This window comes from Morone saxatilis, unplaced genomic scaffold (assembly GCF_004916995.1).
Source record: "Morone saxatilis isolate NCDOM2014 unplaced genomic scaffold, NCSU_SB_2.0 Contig20, whole genome shotgun sequence".
Taxonomy (NCBI): Eukaryota; Metazoa; Chordata; class Actinopteri; family Moronidae; genus Morone; species Morone saxatilis.
The window spans coordinates 19,883,200-19,896,639 of NW_023339763.1; the positions used below are offsets into that span (position 1 = coordinate 19,883,200).

The 13,440-nt window shown below is 43.7% G+C and overlaps 1 protein-coding gene across 1 annotated transcript in view; it reads right to left on the reverse strand.

The window, feature by feature from the left end:
- Positions 1–65: 65 nt before the first annotated feature.
- Positions 66–13,440, reverse strand: part of LOC118332117 (E3 ubiquitin-protein ligase RNF43) — an 80,064-nt gene continuing 66,689 nt past the window's right edge. Inside the window, exons 3-9 of the mRNA XM_035667272.1 lie at positions 5,580–5,654; positions 5,300–5,434; positions 4,804–4,905; positions 4,536–4,697; positions 4,340–4,442; positions 2,515–4,023; positions 66–2,377 (exon numbers count right to left, since the gene is read on the reverse strand). Coding sequence (XP_035523165.1) covers positions 2,352–2,377; positions 2,515–4,023; positions 4,340–4,442; positions 4,536–4,697; positions 4,804–4,905; positions 5,300–5,434; positions 5,580–5,654 — 2,112 coding nt within the window. The 3' untranslated portion in view covers positions 66–2,351. The remainder of the gene's footprint in view (positions 2,378–2,514; positions 4,024–4,339; positions 4,443–4,535; positions 4,698–4,803; positions 4,906–5,299; positions 5,435–5,579; positions 5,655–13,440) is intronic.

Consider the following 13,440-nt stretch of genomic DNA (forward strand, 5'->3'; position numbering starts at 1 on the left):
TTTTTTATACATCTATATATCTATATATATATATATATATATATATACATATATATAAAATCTGCTTAAGCCAAAGTGCTGCTTGTAATTCAGTCATTTCCATTTCAGTCTCGTAGACTGTTTGGGCACGATAAATAACAGACGAGGAAACCCTGATACTTTATCTGGAGGACGCTGCGTTGACACATTCAAAGTGAGGTATTAGTACAAGGGACTGCAGGTGAAAAATTCTGCATGATTGTCCAATAATATTGAGTTCAAAATGATTTCCACTTCAATTCTGGTATTGCTCTCTTGTCATTGAAAACACATTTAATTCCGAGAATTAAGGAAAAGGTTGAAGCAGAAAAAAAAAGCACAAACTATGTTATAAGTTCATCAGTTCAAGATTTTGCCTCTTTGGTTAGACATATAAGAGCTTAGTGTGTTCGGAGTTTCCAGATTTAGGATGATGAACAATTTTAATGAATAAGGCACATATGAGGCTTTAGTAAGTGCTACTGGTTACATTGCAATACCCATGAGCTCTTTGTCTGCTGTTTTTGCAAAGCTAAACTGTATCTTAAGTCTGACTGCTTTCACATTTTCACTTTAAAGGAAAGTCCACGCTTCCCATTCCTCTGATCTCAGATTATTTAGTTGAGTACATGCGAATCTGTGGTTAGGATGGAAATAGCTATCTTTGAAGGCACGGTGTGGTTGACTTTTATCTACACACTTTGAGTGTTCATCGTAATTCTCCTGAAATATAAACATATTCGGTCAGTCTGCCAGAGTGGCTAAACAGGAAAAGAGGGAATAGTAGGTATCCTTGATTCCATTGTTTGTAGTGTGGAGACATAATTAAACATTTTAACTATTTATCTGAATGAAAAAATATTTAATGATTTCTGATACAAGGTGGATCTTCCTTCAAGTGCTGTAAGCTCAACAGCAGGGCAATGCACATTTACAATGACACAGGATTTTTCACCAATTTGGCTGTCATTAATGTAACTAAGATGAATTCTTCCCATTTTTCCAGTGTTTGATTGTTCCTGAGATATTTCTCAGGCTCTTCCTACCCTACAGTTTGAAATCATGGGAAAGCACGGCAAGCTTTCATTAAACTGGTGGTACGACAACCGACTGAGCTGACTGTAAGGTCTACCTAGCATGGCTTTACTCCAGTTACATCATTAAAGAGTCACTATCTCTTTTCTATGGCTGCAATGTAGAACATTTTTCTAGAGCTTTAGATGCTGGAGGGCAATGGGAGGGTTTATCCTTTGTGGAGGATACTACAACGCTGTGATGGATTAAAGGAGCAGAGGATTGTTTTGCCATCCTCGTGAAGAGGCCCGTTCCCTCTGATCAGAAGGTTTAACAGCACTGAGGTCAAACGTGAAGTAACCACTGGCAAGAGAAATGACAAGAACAAGACAATAGCTTGTAATGACGACGACATAATTCAGTCAAACAGGTTCATGTTGAAAGGTGAAAAAGAAAATTACAGACTACAAAAAAAAAACAGAAAGTGATCCAAAACACAAACAAACATGTTGAAAACAGCTGCCATTATTGAAATAATGAAAACAAGGCCCATGCAAGACTCAGCAACCTCAGCGAATGCTTGTTGTTTGAGGGGCTGAGCATCAACCTTTCTCTCCATTTGGACAGATCTAACTTTTTGCTGAGTTTATGGGAGCTACATGGTTGTGACAAAAAAAAAAAAAAATCACTACAGCAGTACCTTTAAAGACCCCCTGTGTGAGGCATGTTAAGAAATTTGAGCTGAGGTAGGCTGGAGAGAAAAGCTTCTCTCAGCTGAGACTGGACTCAGCGAAGGAAGACGAAGATCACGCAAGTGAAAGTAAGTACCTCTAAGATAAATCAAGTTATTTTGTAATAGAGTGAGCAATGCGGAGATGGAGTCTCACTTCATGTGGGCTCAATGCCCATAAGCAAGGATCATTCGTTAGTTGTCACTAAGGAGCATGGGGACTTGTGTTTGTAATGAATATTCTTCCTATAACTGACAAGGAGAAACACTTTTTCCCCTTTGTGGTGTAGGAGCCGTTTCCCCAGCAACTCCCAAACATTTAAATCATTCAGTATATTCTGATATATAATATTTTGAAGGGTCCAGCATTATTCTAAAAATTTAGCATGATTCAATCACAATAATTTCACTTAATAACGGAACTAACTTTCAGCATGTGAGCTTTGAGTCCTGGGGGGAGCTGGGGAATCGTCTGCACCAAGGCATTTCTGGTGGAATTACATGGAAGACATGAGAGCGATAGCCAATGAGAGGCTTGTCCATTCTGGCTCCTGTGTAGCAGCGTGATAATTGGGGATGCAACAAGTTCTCACACACCGGACTCCTCTTCTGATCCTGTGGACACAAAGATAGCTCAAGTCACCTTCAAATTATAATAAAAAACAAAGAATACAAAAATAATTTTCACCCAAAATGATCCTTTAAGGCCAAAACAACTGGTCATGTTATCAAAGATAAACAAGTACACCCACCCTGATTGTGGTGTAATGTTTGGCAGTACAAACAAATGTCTGTGTCAGCAGCAGGGCCGTGGTGGAACCTGCAGGGTGGCCTGTCCATAGAGGTCCCAGGCCCTAGTAGCTGTGGCTCTGAGCGGGCCTGTTGCACCCGTTTTTGCCACACAACATGGGCCCCGGCACAGCAAGGCCAGTCCTCCATACCTCCAGAGTCCAGAATGAGGGGTACGGGGAGCAAGGCAGGGTGCAGCTCAGGGGGAGAGCAGCAGAAGCCCGGGCCCTGACCATAGTGGATGTGGATGCTACGGTCATCCTGCAGATCTAGGCTCTGGTGGAAGCGAACAGAGGGGCCATCAAGCACACAGCCACCCACTCTCCCATGAGGAGCGGGAGGGTGTCCGTGTCCTGGGTGGCAGCAATGGGGTTGAAGCTGTAAGGGGATTGGGGACAACAGTACAGGAGGTCCTGTAGGGCCGCTGGGGTCATGGTCCTGACACTCTGCCCCAGGACTGGGCCGATCTGTGGGGTCTGGCTTTGGGCACTGGCAGGGGCTGTGTTTAGGAGGGCACAAAGGTGAGTCTTTGTCCAGGACGAGAGCAGCAGGAGCAGCTGCAGGAGCAGCAGCAACGGCCCCCTGCTCCTCATCTGAGCCTCTGCTCGGGCCCTGGCTGTGCTCCCCCTCCTCATAGTGATGGTGTCTGTGGCGGTGGTAGTGGATGTGGCTGAACACAGTCTGTGGCTGTTCTTCGGGGCAACCCGCTTTGTTCACCACAGAATCCAGAGACCTGGGCCGGGCCTGGGCACATGCCTCCAGGCTGTTCCTGCGGGGGGCGCGCCCAGGACCAGGCCCATAATACACAAACGGATCATAGTCACTACTGAGAGAGCTACGGAAGGTGGACCAGCTGCCATAGACCCCCTGCAGGGACACATCAGTACAGTTGAGAACTGAGTCGCTGGAGGAGCCATGGCATGGCCCTGAGCTGGAGTCACTAGCTGGCCCATCAGCCAAGTATCCGCTGCGTTCTGTGTGGTAGCTGCCACCCGAGCAGCTGCCCTCATCCTGCCTACTATGAGCTGCGGCTCCGCGGGGCTGCTGTGTGACAGAGGCTCCGTGGTGCAGTCTTGAGCTGGATGCACTGCGCTGCGCCGGACACGATGAGCGATAGTTGTGGCAGGACCGACGTGGGGTGTAGTGGTGGGTGGAAGTCCTGCAGTTACCTCCAATCCTGTTGGGCCCTCTGGGACCCTCTGCAGGAAGGTGGTACCCACAACCGGAGCCAAGCGGCCTGCTGGTGAGGAAACGCAGTGTTTGGGTGTCCCTGGGAGAAGAGGCAGTGTAGTGGCCCAGAGAGGGGTAGGGTCCAGAGGGCCCACGAGGATAGTGAGGCCTCATAGAGAAGGGAATGGCATGCTGTGGGAACGGGTGGTTGCGTGGGCTGCTGTAAGGTTGAGCGTGCAGGAAACTCTGGCTTTGCTCTGAACTCTGCTGGAGTCTGTTCCTCTGGGGCTGCCGCTCCATCCCTGTGGACCACAGCAGCAGTCAGAATACACAGAATACTGCAGGGCTGTAATAACTCTAACTGTAATAACAGGCTCATCCAAAACATGCCTGAGTTGTTAGTAAAAGTATGCATTGATTTAAACTGACTGAAATACTTCTATTTCACAATGATCAATGAATAAAAAAAGGGAGCCACAGATTTGCAGATGGTTAAAAAGTCCTAAAGCTAACCTTTATAACAATCTTACTTTGTTGAAGTAGAAGAAAAGAATAAAGATTCCTGTAAATTAATTCTAATGGGCACCAAAACTTAACTGTAAATATGCTTTTCCTCACCCATGATGTTGTGCATGCAGAGGGGACAGGTGCGGTGCTGTATCAGCCAGGGGTCGACGCAGTCTTTGTGGAACTCGTGAGCACAGGAGATGATCCTCAAATGCTGGGATAAAAAGGAGGCAGGTAGATTTGAGGATAAATAGCTGAGAAGGACAGTTACTCCACGGATACAGTATGTTGCTCGCTTTCCTCTTACCTGCCCGTCCTGGAACTCCTCCAGACAGATAGCACAGACGGGGCTCGAGTTGGAGCTGCTGGCTGAACCCCAGGCGGCACGGTGGCGCTGAGACCCTGAGGAGTTGTAGGTTTTGGTCTCCAATCGACTGATGGCCCGCATGGTCTGCTGATGGGCAGAGTCCTACACAAACAAAAAGCCAGGGTTAGAAAATATCTCCAGGTGAGCTTTGGATCCAAACTGAAGAGGATCCGCTGACACCTCTACCAATGCTGCTGCTTTCACTCACCGACGTTCTGTTGGACTTGCACTTGTAGCGGAAAGCGAAGATTAGGACAATGGTCAGAATAGCTAGGACGATGGTGAGCAGGATACTGACATCATAATGTGGCTGAAAGGAAAAAAGAAGAGAGAATATTATATCAAAAGCACAGCAGCAATATGGCTCTCAGAATCTGTGAAGTGTCCTTTAAGAAGACATGAGTGAGGCATGGCCGGGTGAGGGGAACCTGTGCTGTGTTCACGCCCATGGATCTCCCACTGCCTCCTCTCTCTCTCTACACTGGATGATCCATTTGCATCCAAACATCTAGTCCACATCAATACACTGATGATTTCACACCAAAACAGCATTAAACAGAGCCTCCAGTGGCCTCTCAGCTAAGACGGTGTGAAATTCACAGAGCATTCAAACAACTTCCTTTCTGTTCTATTTCCCAGAGGGGTTTCTCTTCTTCCAGCCAATGAAAGCAAAGTCAGGGATGTGTGTGTGTTTCAGTGCCTACCCATCTAGGCTGCTCCACCATGACCTCAATGCGAACTTTGGCCTCCTCGTTCTTGTTGACCAAACCCATCAGCTCCTCGGCATCCTCTGCCTCCACCAGCACGACCGGACGGGGAAGGGAGTCCGTCTCTCGCAGCTGTGTGTGTCGTGCAAAAGGGATGTTAACCAAAGAAGAAAGAGAAAGACACAGAAATATGAGTGTGGCTATTCCATGTGCTTTTTCATCTAATATATGTTACAAATAGATGTGGCTGTGTCTGTAGCTGTGCCCGCACACTCACCTCAGCAGCAGCATTGGCATCATCACTGACATCAAAGATAACAGCCTGAGCTCCTTTATCCAGCGCCATGCGAGCCTGAAGAAGACAATGCAGGAGAGACTACAGTTAAAACACAGCAATGTGTCAACCTGGGACATTTTTAGGAAATTCTTATACTTGTGTGATCTGAATAATGAACAAAGACGACAGTAAAAGCTTCTCACACACTCCTTCACAGGCCAGTTATACAGTGGACAGTTCATGTGAACATAGAAGAGCGTGCCGGTCCAGTTGGTGTCTAAACCCATCACTAGATGGCAGTCATGCACTAAGCCTCAGGCTTCGAAACACAGACAGTGCAGTGCAGCCCCTCCTGCCACTTTTCCACCTGACTCTGGAAGCCACACACCGACTAAAAAGTGTGCTAGGAGGAATCTGAAGGCCCCAGCACCAAACTGCTGCCTGATCCAAACCTTTTTCTAATGTTGGAGTGCCAAAAGACATAGTGAAGGATTATTTGATTGAGGGAAAAGAAAAGGTGTTGAGCTGAATGAAGAAGAAAAATGGATGGCGCATCAGCCTAACATGCAAATAAGAGACAGTTTTGTATTCAAACTAGGTTCTAAAATGTGCTGCCGTTCTCCCCCTCTATTTAACTACTTCATTATATCATTGGGGGAATGATCATTTTCACAAATGTAATTTTCACTGACAAAACTACTAAAATCATGGTGATGATGATTTTTTTGGGGGGATATGTTCCAAACAAACATGTTTTCTTTAAACAATTTCTGAAACAAGGTTTGTAGGCAAGTGCATCTCTTTAGAACTACAGTGTCGCAGATTTTACCTTTATGAAAAAATTGCAGTTTCTATTGGTATTGCACTATTGCGATTTTGATAATATTTTGATTATTTGTGCAGCCCTGGTTTCTACATATATCATATCACTTAAAATATTAAATTGAATCATATTAAACCGTATATTTCCTAGAATGGTATACAAATCTTAAATAATGCAAAAATAAAATTTCTATTCTTATATTTATTCATATTTAACTATGTTTTTGTAAGAGTCTCATCATGCTTGGGTTTTAATGTTATTACCAAAGGTGAGACGTGTCTGGATTGTATTTAACACATATGTTATAGGATCATCCTATTATTCTGTCTTGTATTCATTTATTTAATTATCAAGCTCCAGTTGTTCACTTAAAGGAGCCAGGTCAACACATCATTAGAATATACTGTATATTTATTACTGAAAGCTGCACAATGGTGTAAATACTGTAAAAAGTGCACCTCAGACTAAGGTTCTAATAATTCTCATATGCAAAACCTGCAATGTTAGTGCTACATCAGATTCTAAATTTAATTGTAACACAAGGGAGAAAGACTGAGTTATATTATCATGAGCATTTTAATGTGTTTTGGCTGGCTGATGTTCACTGATAGCTATCTGACCTGTAGCGAACATTAATGTGTGTCTTTAATGCACATTAAGAGTACAGAGATATTGTCACGTCTACAAGATGTAGTCATTATGTGCTTTGGTTTGTGTGTGTGTATTTTTGTGTACGTACTACTGCTACTGATCAGCTCCTCCATGATCTGGTCTTATCCTGTGTATCCTACACTGCTGTGTGTATGTGTAGCTTTTTCTGCATTGGCTCTAAATGTTGTTTTTGTGCTTCTGAAAAAGACCAGAATTTTTTTGCGAGCATGATCAAAAGTCGGTGAGGAAAACAACTAGCAGCCTTTTCATCAATATCTCATCACATGCTCTCAAGCGTCTGGCATCTGCCAACACTTAATGAGGAGGAGACACAAGTTTAAACACCTAATCACCCAGGTCAAACACAAGGCTAAACAGTGATTTCTAGCCTGCCGCTCGCAGCCCAGGGCAGCCCAGGGCAGGAAGGAGCGCACTCGCACACACACAAAACATTCAGGTACAAGAATCAAGTTAATGAGGAACTTCTTTTGTGGAATGGCAGCATTGATAATTTTTTAACACATCAAAAAGATAAAGTCAATGCATGACTCCGAAGAAACAGAGGCTTCATTTGTATAGACAAAATGTCAAAAGCATATCCCTCCTGCACCAATTCCCTCCAAGCACATTTCAGAACATGAATTAAAAGCACTGTATATCCTAAATGCCCCTCTGTGAGTGCGCATACAGTAAGTGTGTTTTTGTCCACATGCATTGCAGTGTGCAGTGGAGAGTTAGCAACATTGTCCCACAGAACCGCTGGTGGTATCCAAAGGCCATGGCACTGACGGTCAGGAGGAGGTCAAATAAAGAATTAACATATCCCCTTTGATCTGGCTTCCTGCTCTGGTGGTGCAACAGCCTTTCCCCTGTTTCATCAGAACAGTAATTGTAGTACGTGCATGGGCTTAAATGGGGTGCGGTCACATAGGAGGGGGAAAAAAAGAGAAAAAGCTGAATGTTTGACATGTGGGAATTTGCTTTACCTGGGGTTCAAAAGTTCCCTACGCTGCACTGGGCCCATACATCCTCTAATCGTGGTAATAAATGCAGGGAAGCCCGCTCTTGTGGTCCAACACACACACACACACACACACACACAAAGACACAAGCAGTTGAGAAGTTTCATATAGTCTCCTACAGTTCAGGAATATACCGTAATATATTTCTCCAGTGCCTGCTGCTGTGGTCTTATTATACCTCAGTATTAGTAGTAGTAATACCACAGTGTGGTCGCCAAGCCATTTGCCTCCACTGAGCCACACACCCGGAAGAGGCCTGAGAGATCTCATTACATGATTAATAGGAGATATATTTAACCTTTAATGGTGCAATGAAAAGCGCAGCTCTGACGCTAACAAGACAGTTAAAGGAGGGCTGCCAGCGCAAGGGTTTCAACATCGCCATGTTTGTTATGGTCGGAACTGACACAAACATCAGTGTGGTTAGGTGACACGTCATTAAACACTATTTGGCATTTTAGTAAAAACAGTTACAACATCGGAAATGACTGAGGTTCACATAGTTATACAGTGAAGATGTCATTGCTGGAAAACTAACAAACAACTTACAGACAACAACAGTCTGCTTCTACTTTTAACAGCGATGGGTTTTATGTCGGATGGGGCTGGCGAGGAGTGGCGGCAGCAGGCAGGGCAGAGCTTCAGGTCACAAACATAAACACACCTGAGGACTGTGAGGTCACACAGGCACACACAAAGGTATGCATTCAATACAGACAGCCCATAGCTTACTGTCTTATCAAGGTTTTCTTACATTCATCCAGCCATGGTCACCAACCATAGCAGAAAAATGTAAATACACTGTGAGGAATTATCTTCTAGTCCTGTTCCCGAGCTTGCCTGTGAGCCTTTTTCACACAGTAGGAAAAAGCACAGTTGTAATTAACAACATTAACAACATTAACAACGGTCGCTCTGCTCACTGAGTCAGCTTTGAGCATGCGAATGAGTAAACATCAGATGGTTTCAGCTTTTCCCAATGAAGATGCTCCAACCTGCTCCGTGCGTCAGCAAACAGGCTAAGTGACATGTTGCTCTGGCTCTATTTTTGTGAAGTTTAGCGCCCTCGCTACAGATCCAGCCTATTTTCATTCATGATCATCGCTGACGTCCTTGACGTTTCCCCGTCAGTCAGCAGTCAACATGGGCACGTGGGAGAAGTTTGCCTTCAGGGCTTTCTGCCAGAAACCATGTTGACGAGGAACTAATAAGGTTTTCATGAGGATATTCCAAGAAGGACAAGGTTTAGAAGGAAATCGAGGAGCTGTCTACTCTCAAAAGCAATTGAATTACTTTACCAATTACTGCATATAAAAGTAAGTAGTTACTAGGTAAAGTAACTTTTAGTTGTGCAAGACAAATTTATCTAGTTATTAATATCCCTGACCACCAGAGGGCAGCAACTACTCGAGTCCCCCCCCTATATTGACTCAGCTTTGCTTTATTAAATAATTATTTGAGGACCAAACTGAACTGTCTTAGGTCTAAGGTCGGGTGATGGTAGATCATAAACTGAAAAATCAAGAGGACACGCTCGGACGTGCAGCGTTTGTTTCTACTGTCTTCTGCAGCTGTCCACTATTTAAAGGAAAGACGAGGTAACAAACACATTTAAATTTCAGCAATTGTGTTGTGTTGTGTGCGTTACTTTATAATTACTTACTCCAAACACTGTGTGTAAGTGACTGTCCTCCAACTACACAGAAACAAGGCTGAAAAAAGGTTGTCAATGTGACATTGCTCATAGAATATGTAGACAATCTGAACAATACCAGGACCTTGAAAACTGAAGCAGCTAAATGGAATTCAGCCATCATTCATTTTATCATTGACACAAGCCATATTCCCGCTGGGTCATACCAAAATGTCTATCTGAAAGTCACTATGTGTAGAATTAAAATTTCCAGAACCTGGCACCTACATTACCCACAATGCAACTGGACCACCAGCAGTTTGGTCGGAGATTCAGGTGTGTACTGCGAGTAGCGGCTAAAGTAGCCTCAATCCACTAGCAGTAGGCAGCGATGAGGAGAGGGCTACAGAGTTCTGGTAAGCTCACTTCTTTCCACATTTTTAAACTTCAGAACCAACACGACATCACGTGAGGCAATTTATCCAACATCCCACAGCTCCCTCTGGAGCCACGAAAGGCTTTATCTACTATTTTCACATATGCAGTAACTGTAACTAAACTAAAAAAGAGAACCTCCATTGATATTCATCCGTTAATGAAGGCTAAATGAAGGAAAGCTCCGGAACAACAATGTAACATTGTGACTTTTTTGTCTAACTATTTACAATCAGTATCCTCTCACCCACTCTGTGAATAAGGAGACGATGAGATCAATTAGCTGAAAACAGTTTCAGCAACATAGTGTCATCGTTCTAAAAACAAAATCTTATGCCATCAGAACCATTTGAAAGCAGCTATGACCTCATAACAACTCAACACGGCTTCGAATTGTAACACCTACTGAGGCTGACAGGAGAAAATGATTCACACAAACAAACCATTCAAGAATCTATGTTCCACCTCAGTATGAGCGGCACTTGGCTGACTGCAGTACTAACTCCAGCTCATCTTGCATAAACACCAGATCGAGCCAGTGATCTTCCCTCTCACTCTCAGCATTGGGTGGCCCACTCGGGGCCAGCCAGCACTGTTTATTTACATCCCTGGCAAAGTGCGGTCTGCGAGCCAGGCCTGGCATCACGGTGTGTTCTTGGCGGGGCAGAAACAAACTACGCTGCCCTGACGTCTTTATTTCACATAAGGGATGTGCCAAGGTTTTTCCGTCGCCTGACAAGATCGCTCTGCCTGTTAACGTCTCAGTGTTTGTCATGGGTTTAATGTGGTGCGGATGGCATAGCCAGGCCTATTGAATCCAGCGGGCCGCTTCCCTTCATCCGCAGCCATGTTCCGACGTAACGGAGATGGCAATCATGAGAATATTACACACAGACACATTCAGTCCTGCCATGGAGAAACATCTGCTATATCAGTTGTACATCTATGATTACAGAACTATATTCAGAGTCCAAGTGTGACCCAGTAGCTTCATAACCTTTGACTTTTGATTTTATTTAACTCTGTGCATTAAAGGGGAAGTCTGTCATATCTTTTATCGTCTGTAGCGGTGACCACACAGCAGCAAAATATCTGTCCGAGCGAGTCACCTACTCTCGCACTGAGCCATCAACTGTTTTTCATACACCAGTTACAAGATGAAATCTTCCCATGGAGTGCGATAATGTGACTGGTTCCAGACGTGGCTGGCATTTCCCTTCTGTCAGGAATTTTTCTAGAAATTAGTTTCAGCATAAGACATCACAGAACAAAGCAGGACAAAGGACTAGAAAATGTTTTGAATTGGAACCAGATTTAATTCTGTTACACAGTTTTTCCTAAAACAAGCACATTTTTTACTCTACTATAAATGACCTTTTTGACATTTTTAACAGTGCAACCATTTCAACCTCAACTTAAGCTAATTAGTAAGCACGGCTGCCCTTATAGTGAAAATCTTTATTACCGTTAATTACACACCACACACTCTGCCATAAACCTGTTGATGTTGCATTTCCTCGGTCTCCGATAACCCGTCCTGCCCCTTTAAAACATGGCACTAGACTCTGTTTAAGTCAATCTAACATCTCTTTCATTCCCAGCGACTCTGACTCTCCACATCATTCACTGCATGAGTAAATTATAACATGGAATAATGTGTGTGGGAATAAAGAGTGAGAGTGAAAGAGGTAAAGAAAAAAGGAAAAGACAGAGCGGGAGGGAGAGGAGTGAGGCGAGCAGGCTGTGGTGCTGCTGCATTAAAGTGTCTAATGACAGAGTGCAGAGCTCTGGGCCTACAGGTCTGAGGCAGACTCTCTGCTCTGTCATTTCTCCTGACTGGCCTGGCACACTGGAACCATTACTGAGGCATTGGGACACGCCGCATGGCTAAATGAGGAGCAGACGGGGGTGAGGGCTGGTGGTGATAAAAGGTGGGCGGGGGGTAAAGTGGCATTGAAAAACAGGTGCGGTCTGAGTTGATGTTGTGTTCTTTAACAGGGTGTCCAGTTTAAAGTCTACGGGGTTTGTGCGTCTCTGCTCGTCAATTAGCAACAGGAGCTTTCAGGACTTAATGAATTAATGGGGAGTGAGACAACAAAATCCTTAAAGCTAATTGTTAAACTTTTGGTGGCGTAATGTTTACCATGTTCACAAACTTAGTTTAGCGTGTGAGCATGCTAACACTTGAAGTACAGCTGTGGCTGGCGGGACTGTCATTAGTTTTGAGAATTTTGAGAAATAATGCTGCATTAATTTAAGAATTACAATGTCTAACCAACAGTGCGTGTTAAACTGATGACTGGACTGAATGACTGCGGACACACAAGTGATCGCTTTAACCTGAAGAAATCAGTGTTGTCTTCAATACTTGAATTAATTGTGATCACAGTACAATCGTAATGCATTTCTGTCCTTAAATCAGGAATCACATTACAGGTACTGATCAAACAATTATGTCGTTACTTGTGTCACATTCATTATTATGTGCATAACAGGAGGATAGAAATAATCAAACCTTTTCATTCACGTTTGCGTAACAATCGCCTGGGTGACTTTGTATTAGACATTAGACACTGGATAGTCTGCTATAGTTTGGTGAGCGAGCGACTCGAGTGAGTTGGTTTGTTTGGCTTATTAAATGCAGTTTGTATTACGTGACCTCAGGTAATGTTGCAGAGTAACACAGAAGTATCAGGTAGTGTAATTAATTACATTCTACTGGGAGTAATTCATTAAAGTAATGCATTACTTTTTAAAAATGTAACATTGTAACAACAAATGTAACTTTTCCCAGTTGTGGATGGTGTAAAGAAATGCCATTCTATTTTCACAGTTATTATCTATAGATGTAGATTCCAACAAAAGGTTTGGTTTGCTTAAACATCATTACAGCTGATTCACACTCCAGCCCACAAAATATGTAACTCTAACAAACAGTTATTAGACAACTAATTTGCTAAAAACACACTAAGCAACATTAGATGAGAGGAAGGTTTAAATTTTCCCAGTGAGTACATTCCTTCTACTTTTATTTTTTTCTTGCTGCTACACTTATATAAATGTTGAAATAGTTCAACAGAACTACGCAGCTTTGCTTTAAATGTTGTTTACCTAGCTTTGAAGCTGTGTATTTAAGTCTAATTGTGTGTGAATAATTGCTGTATGTGTGTGTGCTGTGTGATTGCCGGGTGCTCGACACCGGCTGAGTGGCAGTTGAGATGGTTGGAGGAGGGAAGGGTGTGGCCCTGCTGGGTATCCATTACTCACAGGGGTACTTTGATGTTGGGCTGCTGGGGC